We start from the raw sequence: 15,532 nt of genomic DNA on the forward strand, positions 1-15,532 counted from the left end.
TTTGAACTTAAGTTCCTCAGCCCTGACCATTGGTCATGCTGGCTGGACCTGATGGGATTTTGATTTAATACTTATATGCCGCTTTTCCAACAACAAATGTTGAGATCAAAGCGGCTCACAATAATCATAATAGCATTAAAAAAACAACAAACAATGAAGGTAAAAAAGTATTGGAAAATAATTTATAATGAACTGAAAAAATTGTTTAAAATTACTCCCCTCCCCCCTCAAAAAAACAACAACACCTGGAGTGCTTTCTTTTGCGGATAACTCGGACTGGAATCCCCTGGTGTCAGAAAAGTTTATTTATGTATGCAACAACTGCAGCCCATGTTTCGTTAGCCCAAAAATGGAAAGTGAGCGAGGTCCCAACTAAAGAAGATTGGCAATTTAAGTTGACAGAATATGAACAACTTGCAGATTTAGCATATAGAATAAGAGAGCATGAAGAACATACGTTTAAATAAGATTGGAAAATGTTTATTGAATATATGGAAAATAACTGTACAGCTGAAAATGCTGGCAGCATTAAGATAAGTTCAACAGAGTAAATAATTTTTGATAGATGTAATAGTGGAAAACCGATTGGAATAGTTATTGTGAAATATGCAGGGGTGTAAGATATGCAAAATGAACCATGGAAAGAGAAGAAGGGAAGTCACTGGATATGCTAAATTATGTAAAATGTTTATTTGAAATTGCAAAACAAAATTTAAAATAAAAATTACACACTGCAATCACTATATTATCAAACACAATAACATAAAGCAACAACACACAATAACATAAAGCAACAATATAAAGTCATAGTAATTCAAAATATTACAAAGAGCTGCTGAGCACCAACCCTGTGCAGATGAGATCCTCTCTCTGGGAAGGGGCTTCTCAGGGCACCAAACAGCATATTTTCAGGCATATCTGCCATAGTTCTTAATCTTGACTTCTTTTTCACCTTGTACAGGTCTACAGCAGTTGGTGTAGGCTTTGCACAAGGGGACTTTGCAATGGATTGTGTGCCTGTTAGAGTGAGGGGGAAGTTGCCATTTGAAGTTTTGGTACCAAAAGGTATTGGACTGGGACTGGGACTTTCACAGACAGCTTAGGGACAGAAAGAAGGGGGAAACGCCCAGGAGACCAAGCCAGCAGTACTAGTGGTCAGGGTTGATGAGAGTATCTGCCCAAAAACATCCAGAGCAAAGGCTGAGCCCAAGAAATCATTTCACCACAGTTCAAATGGAAAGGACTATCAACACAATGCAGTCGCAGTGGCCTAGCGTGGAGGGGGGCTCGTGGCCACAGGCGCATTTTGGGAGGGGCGCAACGAGGTGCCCCCACGACAGGATCCCTCATTGAGGGAAGCATCGCCCAGCTTTCAGGGTTGGAAGGGCAGCAGGCCTGGCATCCGGCAGGTGAGTGCACTTCCCCACCTGGCTGACTGGAAGGGTGCGCGCCTCCCCTGCTGCGTCCTGCTCATTTCTCCCTTCTTTCTTGCGCTGGACATGAGGATGCAAGAGGCAGGCATGCTTCCAATCAGCCTAATCCGGTTGCGCCTCTCCAGCAGCGTCTTCCTCATGGTGCCCTCCAAGCCCTGGGCACTGGGAAGGAAGGCTCCACCGCTGTGCATTCAATACTATTGCTGTAAGTAATCTGCCAAAGTAAAATGCTCTTAAATGAATCCAGACTTTCTCTGTGTTGGAAAAGAATTTGGCATATGATAAATGACTCTGTTTTATTGGGAAAATAGTAATGAGAATTAAAACAACAAATGCTGAAATGAATCCCACCTGGTCTGCATTTGATTGCACATCTGAAAGTGGTTTGGTCTGGCTTGGAGCCCAGCTCCATAGTTCAAAACATCACTGGAAACGGGGAAGGATGCAAGAATTTGTTACTCTATATTTCCTGGATTCTGCACTACTTTATGGTACAGAATAAATTGTTAATGGCCTAAATAATTTGCTCCCATCCTTGGTTTTCATCATTGCTCCACCTACTTGCCCACAGTGTGGCCCTATTTCAATTGCTGAGTTTTAGACTTTAAAAGTAATGGGTATGATCCACCAGGATGTTCAATTCAATGGAACTTGTTCAAAAAAGCATCCCAGTGAACAAAGTCCAAGATGGAGACAGTTCTGGACATTTTGGAGCAAGCCTGAGGCAGAAAATCCAAATGGTGGTTAGTATATAATAATAAATTTTAAAATGAACACTTAGCTGCCTTTTAATAGTACTCCAAAATCTGCTGCGGTAGGTTGCCTCGCTCTGCCTAATGGTAAGTGAAGTTTGTCAGGCAGCAGGAAGAAAATATGTACATACTCCATTCTCCCAGCGTCTAGACATTGTTGAATGACAACCTCTATAATCCCTGACCTGCTGCCTAATGAGACTTGGAACCTAACAACAACTGGAGGGCCACAGCCTCCCCTTCCCTGCTTTAAATTGCTATTTAATGATGGCTTAATAATAGCTGTCACTCCAGCTGTCACCCTCCAACATTTCTCAAATGAAAATAGATACGTCCTACCCTACCCTCCAATGAAAATAGGGATGTTCTAAGGAAAAGCAGGACATTCCAGGATCAAATCAGAAACCAATATGGCTTCTGTAAATCTGGGACTGTCCCTGGAAAACGGGGACACTTGGAGGGTCTGAGCCGAACCTGCTTTCCAGGGTTGTGAGAGTAAAAGGTGGATGAAGACTTGATTGATTGAATTCATATTCCATAGCACCAACCACACCTACATTTGGGGGGTGGGGGAAGCATTCTGTAACATTCTGAAAGTTTCAGTTAAAATTAAAGGTAAAGGTACCCCTGCCCGTACGGGCCAGTCTTGACAGACTCTAGGGTTGTGCGCTCATCTCACTCTAGAGGCCGGGAGCCAACGCTGTCCGCAGACACTTCCGGGTCACATGGCCAGTGTGGCGAAGCTGCTCCGGCGAACCGGCACCAGAGCAGCACACGGAACGCCATTTACCTTCCCGCTAGAAAGCCGTACCTATTTATCTACTTGCACTTTCGAACTGCTAGGTGGGCAGGAGCTGGGACCGAACGATGGGAGCTCACCCCGCCGCGGGGATTCGAACCGCCGACCATGCTGCGATCGGCAAGTCCTAGGTGCTGAGGTTTTACCCACAGCGCCACTCGCGTCCCCTTCGGTTAAAATTAGTTACAAATAAAAATCAGACATGATTTCAAAACATTAATCCAACAAGATTTTTAAACATTAAGCAAACAATAAGGCTGGGTGCTGCCTTGAGCTCATTGCAGGGTAGGTGGGATAAAAATATACAATTTGATACGATACGGTACGATAATCTTTATTGTCATTGTCCCATGCAGAACAACTTGAAAAATCTACACCAGACATTCAAAACAACAAGACAACAAGCCAGCTATCCCAGCCTGGTTAACCCCCTAAAAACTCTGATTCCCCATAATTAAATACAATATACTCCCACAGAGACTACCTCACACTGCGTTTAAAACCCAAATCGCATTTGGATAAAAACCTTAATAAATCTAAACGCTGGATAAATCTAAAACGTTGGATAATTCTAAATGTAATAGATGAATGGGACTGCACACTCAGGAGATATGTTGAGTATAGAAGGAAGGAAGGAAGGAAGGAAGGAAGGAAGGAAGGAAGGAAGGAGAGAGAGAGATAGAGAGAAAGAAAGAAAGAAAAAGAAAGAAAGAAAGGAAGGAAGGAAGGAAGGAAGGAGAGAGAGAGAAAGAAAGAAAGAAAGAAAGAAAGAAAGAAAGAAAGAAAGAAAGAAAGAAAGAGAAAGAAAGAAAGAAAGAAAGAAAGAAAGAAAGAAAGAAAGAAAGAAAGAAAGAAAGAAAGAAAGAAAGAAGGCACTGATGAATACAGAGGGGAGGGCTGGCTGTTTGGCACAGCGAGAATCATATGCGACTCCCCGCAGGGATAAAAACAAGCCCCGCAAGATTCCGCTCGATGCGCTCGATGGGCTCCTGCGCTGTCTGATCGCGGGCGGCTCCGCTCGATGCCCTCGGGGGGCTCCTGCTCCTGCCTGGCGCGTCTCCTAGCAACGCGGGCCTAGGCCGGAGCCGGGCGAGCGAGCGAGCGCGGCAGCTCTGGGCCGGCCATGCTGCGAGGGCTGGCGGCCGCGCGGAGGGTCCTGCTGCCCGTGAGGCGCCCGGGGAGCGGCGGCCCGCGGGCGCCATGGAGTCCGCCCTCTCGCGGGAGCCGCTGGCGGCTGGGCCCGGTGGGCCTCGGGCTGGCCCTGACGGCGGCGGCGGCGGCGGCGGCGGCTGTGGGGAAGGAGGAAGAGCGGGAGGGCCCTCGGGCGGAGAAGGGCTTCGCCCGGGCCGTGGCCAGCAGCAGGGACCTTGTCCAGCGCCTGAAGGTGGGGAGGCGCGGAGGGGCCGAGGGCCAAAGTTTCTTCCGCCGCCGCCGCCGCCCGGTTTTGTTTTGTTCTAAAGGACCGAACGGCAAAGTTCTGAATTCTCATAACATAAACTATGATAAAAATTTAGTCTGTCTGTCTGCATGGGATGCCTTAAATGTGCAGTACAAGTCTATAGAATCAGAGAATTATAGAGTTGGAAGGGAACCCAAGGGTCATCTAGTCCAGCCCCCCTGCAATGCAGGAATCACAGCAAAAGAATCTGGCAGGTGGGCATCCAACCTCTGTTTAAAAACCTCCAATAAAGGAGAATCCACTACCTTCTGAGGTAGTCCATTCCACTGTTGAACAGCTCTTACAATTATAAAGTTCTTCCTATGGTTTAGTCGGAATCTCCTTTCTTGGCATTTGAATCCATTGGTTCAGGTCCCTGCTTTCTGGAGCAGCAGAAAACAAGCCTGCTCCATCTTCCAGCCTTTGAGATATTAGAAGATGGTTATCAGATCCCAACTCCCTCAACCTTTCTTCATAAGGCTTGGTTTCCACAGCTTTTATCATCTTGGTCACCCTCCTCTGCACATGTTCCAGCTTGTCAATATCCTTAAATTGTGGTGCCCAGAACTGGACACTTACCCAGTTGGAGTCTGACCAAGACAGAATAGAGCATCCTCATGAGAATCTTCTGCTCACTTTGCATCCTCCATACTCTGATTAGTCTATTTCTAGACCACCCTTAATCTGAAGATTGCAGGGTCGTTTACAGCATACTATAAACCCCTTGCAATAAAAATAAATAAATCTTTAAAATCATATTGACGTTAAACTAAACTAGCACAAGAGAAAGGTCCTCAAGACTCTGAAGCATATGCAGCACTGGTGCCTCCAAAGGCCTGAGTAAATATATCTGATTACTAACACAGAGAATAAAATTGTGATCCAGTTAGCAAAATTTTGGCTTGGGGGAGGAGGAAGAGGGTGGTTTCTTCTCCACCTCCATTGATGTGGGCAAGGGTATGTGGCTTTAATGGAATTAAATGAGATTTAAATGGTTGTTGTGGGGGGTTTTAAGACACACTCTTAGGATTGGCGCATCAGAAGGATTAGGAGAATTCAGAAAGTCAAAGTTGTATTTTATTCCAATAGGATGAAGTGGGAGCTCCTGGAATAGTAGCTGGAGTTTCTGTAGATGGCAAAGAAATTTGGTTAGAAGGTAAGGATTAATGTGTTTTTATTGTTTGTCAAAGACTTCTTGTATGCAGGGGCAGGGGTTGTCTTTATATTAAAAATATATATATATATTTAAGATTATCATTCATTAATATAATTTCTATAGCTCTTTTGAGGATTCAGGAGGGAGGAAAGCTATCCAAATACAAAATTTGAGGAGAAACATTGGTTTGTGATGTAAGTCAGTAAGTCACACATACAGGTTTGTTATGTGTAAGTCAGTAACGTTCACATGATGGCTGGCTGGCTGGCTGGCTAGCCAGCTTCCTCATTGCTCTGGAGCAACAGTATTCGCCTGCCATGCCTATCAGTTATAATTCTGCTATCATTCGGCTGCTAGCAGGAATGGGGTGGGATCGTGTGTATCTCAATTCTGGGCTGAGCTTTTAAGGTTTATGTGTAGTCTTGGCAAGGCCAAATTTATAATTTTTTTGAAATTTCAAACCCTCATAACCCAAAAATAGGATGAGATAAAAAATTAAAACTGAGTTATTGGACCTTCTCTTATACTACTTATAAGAAACTGAAACAGAAAGCAATATAAAATGGTAAGGTAAAAGTCACTGGATCACTTGACATGGAATACCCCCTCACAATCTGAGACCTTCATACCACTTGCATAAATATTTGATGTGAGAAAGGAGTCGTAAAGGTTTTTTTGTTCCCCTCACAAGAGTTGTAAAGTTGTAAATGTGCCCAAATAAGACTTGCTCAGAAAGTTCTAATAAACTGACTCAAAACATTTCCTCTTGAAGATGTTTGCTTGCCACAGGGAGGTGCCATCCCTTAATCCTGCTTGGGCAGGTCTAACTTGTACTGTGACCTGTATAATCACTTCTCAGGACAGCAAGCCTTTTATTTGAACTCTGATACGTTGTCTCTTTTCAACTTTTCTCTTCCTCTCTCCAACTCCAATAAGGATCTTAAATGGCATCTATGTTTTTGTTAAAAAACATTTGTTTCCTTGGGTTTCTTTCTAGCCCTCTCATGCAGCGTCAGAGCTCAATGTTGTAGCCATTCTCCCTTCCTAGACTTGATAACTTTGTATTGATACTGGAACAAACATGTTTGCCACAAACAATATCTCTTATCATGGATGTTAATGAAGTGCTGCTATTCATTTGATGTGCAAACAGACCAAAGCTCGATATTATGCCAAACTCACATTTGTCTGTCTTGAGAAGAGGAAATATCAAAAAGTCTTTGAGAAGTCTTAGGCTGCATACACACCATCCAGTAAAGCATATTGCTTCCCTCAAAGAATCCTGGGAACTGTAGCTTATCCCTCACAGAGCTACAATTCCCAGCACCCTTAACAGTTTCCAGGATTCTCTGGAGGAAGTAATGTGCTTTAAAGATATGGTGTGTACACGGCCTCAAACAACTTGATCTTTTAGTTTTCAAAGAGCCTGAGACATTCCAGTGCACAAAACACCACCTGACAGTAATCTGCTTATTCCCTTAAAGGAATGGGTTATGCTGACGTGGAGAACCGTGTGCTCTGCAAGCCAGAGACCGTCCTGCGAATTGCAAGCATTAGCAAACCTCTGACTATGGTTGCTGTTGCAAAGTTGTGGGAGGAAGGAAAGCTGGATTTAGATGCTCCAGTGCAGAAGTATGTTCCAGAATTTCCTGAAAAAGAATATGAAGGTGAAAAGGTAAATGAGGCCATTCACCAGCGTTAAGTGGTGGTCTGATGGAATTTCTTGGATATCCAGTCATCTATAACATGTTTAATAGTGACTAACACACAATAACTCTCTTGTTAAGAAGAATGAAGGGCATGTAGTAGGAATATAGCTTTCTTTATTGGGATGGGGGGCATCTCTCTGTTGTCCTGCTGACTTTATTGAGGCTAGTTAAGTGTCAGCAGATCAATGGATTCTCATTGACAAGTCCCCACCCCAAATGTTGGAAAGTTTTTGTTGATAATAGCATGTGATATCACTCCACTGTTTACTTGAGCTGATATCTTTTTAAAATGTAGGTCACCATTACAACAAGACTGCTCACTTCACAGTTAAGTGGGATTCGCCATTATGAGAAAGATATTTCCAAAGTAAAAGAAGAGAAGGAAAAGGCCAACAGAACCCTGAAGGCTACAAAAGATATCACAACATCTGACAGAGAGAAAGAAGACAAAGTCTCTGAAAAAACTGACTTTGCTAAAGCCAAGCCGGAACACGAAGGCAAACCTTCCAAAAGTGAAAAGAAAAAAACAGAGTTTGAACATAAAGAATATTATTTGAAAGAAAAATTTGATAATGTGATTGATTCACTGAACTTATTTAAAAATGATCCTTTGTTCTTTAAACCAGGTGAGTTGTACATTTAATCCAAACTGTTTAGTACAGCTGTGTTGTCAATATGCCTTATGGAAGATCACATAACTTGGTTGTTTCAACGTTACTTTTTCATGGAGAAAAGGTTTGACTATCTTTGCCTACTCCATTTTCATTTTGAAGTAGGTCTTTATTTCTATACTCTTCCTCTTTTAAGTTTGGTATCTTCCACTGTTTGCATGAAAGATATCTATGTCTGTTCTGTAGGGATCTGAAGAGGAGGAAGTAAAGCCCCGTTCTTTCATGCAGAGGGTCTCTGCTTAGATTCTTACCATTTTCTGGTGTGGTTGAGAAAGACCATGGAGAGCTGCTGCCAGTCTGTGTGGACAGTCTGGATCTAGATGGGCAATAGTCTGACTCTATATAAGGTAGTTTCCTATGTTCCAAAGAGTGAGTTGCAATCAAAATTATTCAACCCCCATTGCAAATTGGTTTATTATCAAAGTTTACAGACTTTCAGCTGTTTGCAATGAGCAAATCAAACAAATGGATGTTCAACACAATGGATGCTTCAAGTGGTCTCCCCAAATTGAGCTGAAACTGCAACTTATACTGTTTTCTCCAGTCTCACTATTATTCAACCCCCTGAATAGAATCCCTCACAATAGCACAAATACAAGTGTTCCAGCTCAAGCACACCTGATGCAACTAATCAAGGACTTCATTAATTGTACCAGGTGTGCTGGAGCTGGAACACATGAAATACCTGAACTGGTTAGGGGGTTTGCTGAGTGTCAAATTTAACTACGTGTTAGAAATATGTCTAGCTCAAGAGAATGGTCCAAGAAGGTAAGAGAAGAGATCATCGCCCTTGACAAACAAGCAGGATACAAGAAGATATTGAAGACACTGAACATTCCTAGAGACACCCTTGGAAGCATATTTCGCAAGTTCAAAGTTAAAGAAACAGTGGTTACACTAGCCTGGACAGGGCAAAAAAGGCACCAACCAGATTTCTGAGAAGGCAGGCTGGGGAAAAATCTTGAGTGACTACAAAAGAGCTGCAGTAAGACTTGGTGGCAGCAGGCACTGAGGTTTCAGTGAGCACAGTAAGGCACATACTAAATGCAGAAGGTTTCCATCCCAGAACTTCCAAGACGTACACCACTACAAAACCAAAAGCACAAGAACACTCGGCTCCAGTACAGTGGTACCTCGGGTTATGAACAGCCTAGTTAACAAACATTTTGGATTACGACCACTTCAAACCCAGAAATCAGTGTTCCGGGTTGCATGGGGGTTTTTTGGTATACAAACGGACGTTTGGGGGTACCACCACGCTTCCCCGTCCTCTGAGGCTTCTCTCTCCTTTCTCAATGAGCCTGGGCAGCGCCATGACTTGCTGGTTCTTCGGCGATGGTGGGAAAGCGGTGTGCCAGGTATGGAAGGCAGAGAAGGAGGGCCGAGAGGGGCGGAGGCAGCGGCGAGGCTTGGGTCGCAGTGCTAGCGGCCTTGCTCCGAGGCTTGGGTCGCAGTGCTAGCGGCCTTGCTCCTCCCACCATCGCACAAAGGCACTTTGTTCTGCTTTGATAGGTAGCACGATGCCTCCCTTCCCATCAGAGCAGCCTGATCCCATTCCTACTTGCATGCAAGTAGGAGTTGGGATCGGGGCTGCTCCAATAGGCAGCATGAAGCCTCCCTTCGCAGCTGAAAGAGCCCTGCCCTGCTCCTGCTTGCACGCAGCCGGCTGAATAGTTGCTGGGGTCAGGGAAGGTGGAGGCAGCCCGGAAGCTGCATCTTAGAGCCCTTGCACCACCTGAAGGCAGCCAGGCACTCCCCAGCAAACCAACAGGAAATGAATCAAGAAAACATAAAACAACACTGACCCTGACCCTAGCCCTTATTCTAATCCTTACCCTAAACCTAACCCAGTCCTAAAATTAACCCTAACCTTAACCCAGAAATGGTCTTGTTAGATAGAAAATCACTGGTGGGATTTGAAGAAGGCGGTTGTAGAACGCAAACCCAAAAATATTACTGAACTGGAGGCCATTGCTCCTGAGGAGTGGGCTAAGATTCCTCAGGAGTGCTACCGGAAGCTGCTGTCTGGCTATGCATCTCTTTTGCAGCAGGTATGCAAGAGGCTGCTCCACTAAGTACTAAAGATGCTTGCCATGAAGGGGTTGAATAACAGTGAGACTGGAGAAGTCATTTTAAGTTGCAATTTCAGCTGAATTTGGGGAAACCACTTGAAGCATCTGTTGTGTTGAGCTATTTCAATTGCTTTGGTTTGCTCATTGCAAACAGCTGAAAGTCTGTAAATTTTAATAATAAACCTGATTTGCAATAGGGGTTGAATAATTTCGATTGCAACAATATTTCAGATATGTAAATCCCAGAAATTTTTAATATTACGTTTAAAAGTATGAGAAAGAGAGCAGCTTGTTATATTGAGAGGTGTTTATTTAAGTCCTACACTTTTATGTGCTGAAAGAGTTACCTTTATACAGTTTAAGACCTAGAGTTAACTTAATAAAGTACATTTTTTCAACTCTCGCATCGTCTCAATCTAAGTAGATCCCTCTTTAGGGGACTAAGCACCAGTGGTGTATAAAATGTACCTTTCTTCTTCCCTTCCAGGTAGCCAGTTTTTGTATTCAACTCATGGATTTACTCTTCTGAGTGCTGTTGTGGAGAGAGCCTCGGGTCAGAAATTCACAGACTACATGCTGAAAATATTTAGTGACCTGGATATGTTGGCAACAGGACTGGATGATAATGAGCCCCTTATATACAACAGAGCGAGGTAAACTTCCATGCAGCTATGTCCCGTAGGCTTGCAACAGTTGCTGTTCATTTGTTTTGGCTTAATAAAATATGTTCTTTGGAGTATCCACAGCAATCTGGGTTCCACTGACACTGACAGAAGCACTTGTGTATCTTTATATGGCATGTCCCCTCTGCAACAGCCTTATTTTCTCTCATTCACCACTGAGCAGTTATTGGCTCTGTTGGAGTTTTGCATAGCTCAGTTTTCCCCTACCTTGTGCCCTCCAGATGTTTGGGATTACAACTCCCAGCAGCACAACCATACTAAAGGACCCCTGGATGGTTAAGTCCAGTCGAAATCGACTAGGGGGTGCAGCGTTCATCTCCACTTTCAGGCCGAGAGAGCCGGCTTTTATCTGCAGACAGCTTTCCGCGGCAGGTGGCCAGCATGACTGAACTGCTTCTGGCACAATGGGACACCGTTATGGAAGCCAGAGTGCACGAAAACACTGTTTACTCCCTGTGCCATATGGCCATGCTGTCGGGGGCTGATGGGAGTTGTAGTCCAAAACTACAGGCACCAGGTTGGGGAGGGCTGCTTTAGAACAAGATGAAGAATTAGTAGTTGGTGCAGGTAATAAAGACACTGCCAATTCTTAAAATTTAGTTAATTATTGAGTTAAATTCTGTAGAAACACTTTAAAGTTTGGAATAGCCCTGATGAATGGTTTCCGATAGTTCCCATGCCTTGGGTACCCTTCTCTCTCTCCCCCCCCCCCCATAGTGCCCATTCAATGATCCCCAGATGAGCAGGAGTTTTAATTACAAATTATTAAGAGATCAAAAGCAATATGTTGTGTTAATCGACTGCTTAGAAAAAAACTCCCTCACCCCTCACAAAAAGAAAAAATGGCACAGCTATTGCTGTTAGAAAGTATGGACCATTCCCAAGGGACATGTCACAGGGAACATTTTAATTGTGGATGTTTAGTGTTAAGAAGCTAATATTTTGGAAAAATTGTTAGGGACAGTGACTTGAGGAAAATGGATAAGCCCTTAATTTTTATAAATGAAAGTAAATCATATGTAGCAGTTCACATAATTCCAAGCAAAATTAAGGGGACCTGATAAGCTTAATGTAATGCTTCAGCATGTCAGGGAGTGATGTTCTAAAATCAGAGTTCACTGCCACCTTGTGGTTCTCTTTGTTTTTACATAATGCAAGGCTGTGAGATGATAGTACAGTGGAACCTCGGGTTGCGAACGTGATCCGTGCAGGAGGCACGTTCGCAACCCGCAGCACCGCGTCTGTGCGCGCACGGGTCGCGATTTGGCACTTCTGCGCATAGCACGATTTAGCGATTCTGCGCGAGTGCCTAAACCCAGAAGTAACTCATTCCCGTACTTCCGGGTTCGGGGCGGTGTGCAACCCAAAATCACGTAACCTGAAGCGTCTGTAACCCGAGGTACCACTCTACATACATTTTTTGTAGTCATACCTTTTTCAAAGAGCCAAGTATAAGAAGCAGAGTGAGTTTTGCCCTAGATCTAAAATCATAATACAGCCAAGTTAACAGTGCTTAAATTTGTTCATACCTACAGTTCCACAGCCCTCGAAATTCTCCAGTTTCTTACGAGTTTCCATGGCTGGCAAGCTGTTTACTGGCATTTTTGTTGTGTGTCTTTTAATTCAGAAAGCTGTGAGGAAGGGTTCTCACCTAGATTTCAAATTTGGAGGGACCGAGTTCTGAGGAATCTTCATTACTTTACAGTGAAGTAGGGCTGGCCTTGAATGCATACAAGAGCTTTACTGCTCAAGAGGCTCATCAGTGTACTTGGAGGTCTAGCCTTCACCAGTACAAGGATGTGGCTAGAGCCCTGATAGCCTTGTTTCCTTTCTGCTGTTCTGGTGCAACTTGTCCTCTTACCTTTCACAGTAAAGCAACTCCATGCTGAGATGTGGAACCAAGCAGTGGTGAATCCAGCAAATAGCTGAGTGGTGCTTGTTAATTGGGCAAAGCTTCCCAGTTTGAAAAAAAAAAACATTGCACTGGTTATCACAGGCATAGGCAAACTCAGCCCTCCAGATGTTTTGGGACTACAACTCCCATCATCCCTGACCACTGATCCTGTTAGCTAGGGATGATGGGAGTTGTACTCCCAAAACATCTGGAGGGCCAAGTTTGCCTGTGCCTGGGTTATCGCCATCTTTTGCTTTCTTCTCGCGTGCAATTTCTGAAGTTTGCCTGTGGCACATTTGAATAAAACAGTTGCTTCCTTTTCTTTGTGGATGGCCATCCTTCTTGCTTCCCCCTCCAGGAACTACATTCACAACAAAAAAGGCCGTCTGGTCAACGCCCCCTACGTGGACAACTCCTACAAGTGGGCTGGTGGTGGCTTCCTCTCCACAGTGAGCGACCTTCTTAAATTTGGCAATGCTATGCTGTATGGCTATCAACTTGGACAGCTGGAAAACCTCGCTGCTGGACTCCTTCCTGGCTATCTCAAACCTGGCACCGTAGCGATGATGTGGAGGCCAGTTCCAAACACAAAAGCACCTGGGGACAAAGATGTTAAATATGGGATGGCCTGGAGTGTGGTGGAGAATAAGCAGGAATATGGCTTCTGCAGGCGGCAGCGACACTATGCCTACCACACGGGTGGGGCAGTGGGTGCAAGCAGCGTCCTGCTCATTCTTCCTGAAGAGCCAGACTCTGCAGCTTCAAACAGTGGCCCACTGGTGCCACCCAAGGGTGTGGTGGTCACAATTATTTGTAATATGCAGTCTGTTTCCCTTAGTAGCATTGCCTTAAAGATTGCAATGGAATTTGAACAGGATAAGTTGGCACAGTACACTGTTAAAAGCAGCTCCTTACAGGATTAAACAAGGTTCCAAAAGAAATGTGGAAATCTATATATGCTGACAGGTGTCCATAGTACTGAAAGCATCATATTGCAAAGGCATGTCCCCATTCTATGTTGGTTGTGCTGCATTCAAACTCGCTACTCAGGGAAGCAGCCATGTGGGTCAAGCAAACTCTCATTAAAGGTATTTCTCGGGTGCAAGTTGCCAAAAGTGTGAGCAGTGGTGACTTTTGACATCTAAAGCCAAATCTAGTTGCCAATCACATCATTTCACTTCTTCATTCTCTGATCTTAATTGAGAAATTGACTTTTAACTTTCACTGTTGTATTTGAAAGATTGAGAGGGGTAGGGCTGGGCGATGCCAGCTTTTCAACATTGTGATGTACCAGCCAAACATCCCGATGTGACGATATACTATGGTGTTGAAACGGAGGGACGAACAAGCTGCATTGGCCAGGAGCTGAGGCCAATGCAGCTTGTTCCTCTTGCCAGACACTGGTAGCCAAGTGCAGAGTCTGTCAGGATGTCTGCGTTTGCCTGCCTTTGCCTTCCCCCGAGCAAGTAGTCGCACTGTGTCTTTTCTCCTGGGGTGAAAGACCACTCTGGGGGGAAAGACACACCCCACCCTCCTGGGTGAAGGCAGCCAGGTGGTAGCCAAGCGCACAGAGCCTGTCAGGCTCCTTCCGTTTGTCTGCCTTCCCCTTCACCCCAGCGAGTGTGCTGGGCCTTTACTCCCGGGTGACCAACCACCCCTGGAGGAAAGATCCAGCTCACCCTCCTGGGTGAAGGCAGCCAGGTGACAGAAGCCAAACGTCCAGAGCCTGTGATGCTCCATTCACAAGGCTGCCTCTGCCTTCGGCCAGAGCACGGTGGCAGTTTCACCCGGCGGTATATTACAAGTGAAACCACCGCTGCTCCTGAGTCCCTCTGCCTACAGCACTTGGCTGCAGCTTGTTTCTCCTTCGGCACGCTGGGCACTTGGGAGCAGCAGCCGTTTCACTCAGAATATACCACCTGATGAAACTGCCATCGCAGTCTGGCCCTCATATTGGTCTTGGGCAATGTATTGATACATCACCTAGGCCTAGACAGGAGTGGTGAAAACCCAGGGGATGACTGCCACAGGCACCGCTTGACTCAAGTACAGTTGTGCCAAGACATCAGGAGAGCAACAGAGGTCTATTAGGCAGGGTTTTGGTTCTGCTATGCCTGCTTGTGGGTGCCAGCTCTCAATAACGGACAGAGAAAGGCAGCAGGGACTGAGCTCCTAAGAGCAACAGTTCCCATCAGCCCCTTAGGAACACTCAAAGAACCTCCTTCCCCTTCTGGCTGGAAACGTTAGCAGGGCTCAACCCTCCACTTCAGTAACATTGATACAAAGTACAGAAAGGTACTAAATCCTGAAGTTATGGTGGGATTGACTTTACAAGAGACTCTTTAAGTTTATGTCGGGTGCTGCTATTTTGCTTTTAATAGTTTAAGAACTTGCCCACCCAGTAGTAATTTCCTAGACTTGAAGGTTGTCGGGTGGGTGTGTGGAATTTTGATGTCATGTTTGCCTCACAATAGCAAAATTGTAGTTGGTTTCAGGTAGGCATGGTCACAATAGGCTGCCAATGTTGCTTCCTGCCAGTCAACACTTTACTGCGTGTATTACTTGTGAAGTGTAGGAAACAGCCATTTGAAAGCTTTAAGAGAAGTTTACATTTATTTAAAAGCTTCACTCCTATGTGCATCTACTTGGGAGTAAGCCCTGTTGAATAAATGAGACTTGCTCCCGAGTGAATATGCATAGATTGAGGCTGCACCTGACATTTTTTCTTGCTCTTCTCTAGAAAGCATATCCAAGATGGTCCTTTGTTGTTGTTTTATTAGCCTAGAATTCCTCTGAGAGCCTGGTGCACCATCTTCTTCACTTTTTTAGTCATACCTGCTAGTTGTAAGAGTGGAGTCCTGGGGCTGATGGGCATTGTAGTACAAAACTTCAAGGGTATGAAGTTCAGGAGGGCTGGCCTAGGTG

At 44.7% G+C, this 15,532-nt stretch overlaps 1 protein-coding gene and 1 long non-coding RNA gene across 2 annotated transcripts; one reads left to right on the plus strand and one right to left on the minus strand.

Annotated features, from left to right (window-relative positions):
* Positions 1 to 927: 927 nt before the first annotated feature.
* Positions 928 to 5,505, minus strand: LOC309328962. Its single transcript, XR_014150958.1, has 2 exons — positions 4,689 to 5,505; positions 928 to 1,647 (listed from the first exon to the last, which is right to left on the minus strand). It is a non-coding gene; the product is annotated as an uncharacterized lncRNA (long non-coding RNA).
* Positions 4,093 to 13,722, plus strand: LACTB (lactamase beta). Its single transcript, XM_081839026.1, has 6 exons — positions 4,093 to 4,368; positions 5,512 to 5,578; positions 7,063 to 7,253; positions 7,583 to 7,913; positions 10,518 to 10,683; positions 12,966 to 13,722. The coding sequence occupies exons 1-6, from the start codon at positions 4,108 to 4,110 to the stop codon at positions 13,528 to 13,530; spliced, it is 1,581 nt and encodes a 526-aa protein (XP_081695152.1). The 5' UTR covers positions 4,093 to 4,107; the 3' UTR covers positions 13,531 to 13,722.
* Positions 13,723 to 15,532: the final 1,810 nt, after the last annotated feature.

Source organism: Podarcis erhardii (assembly GCF_964252035.2).
Source record: "Podarcis erhardii genome assembly, chromosome: 14".
In the NCBI taxonomy this organism is placed as follows: domain Eukaryota; kingdom Metazoa; phylum Chordata; class Lepidosauria; order Squamata; family Lacertidae; genus Podarcis; species Podarcis erhardii.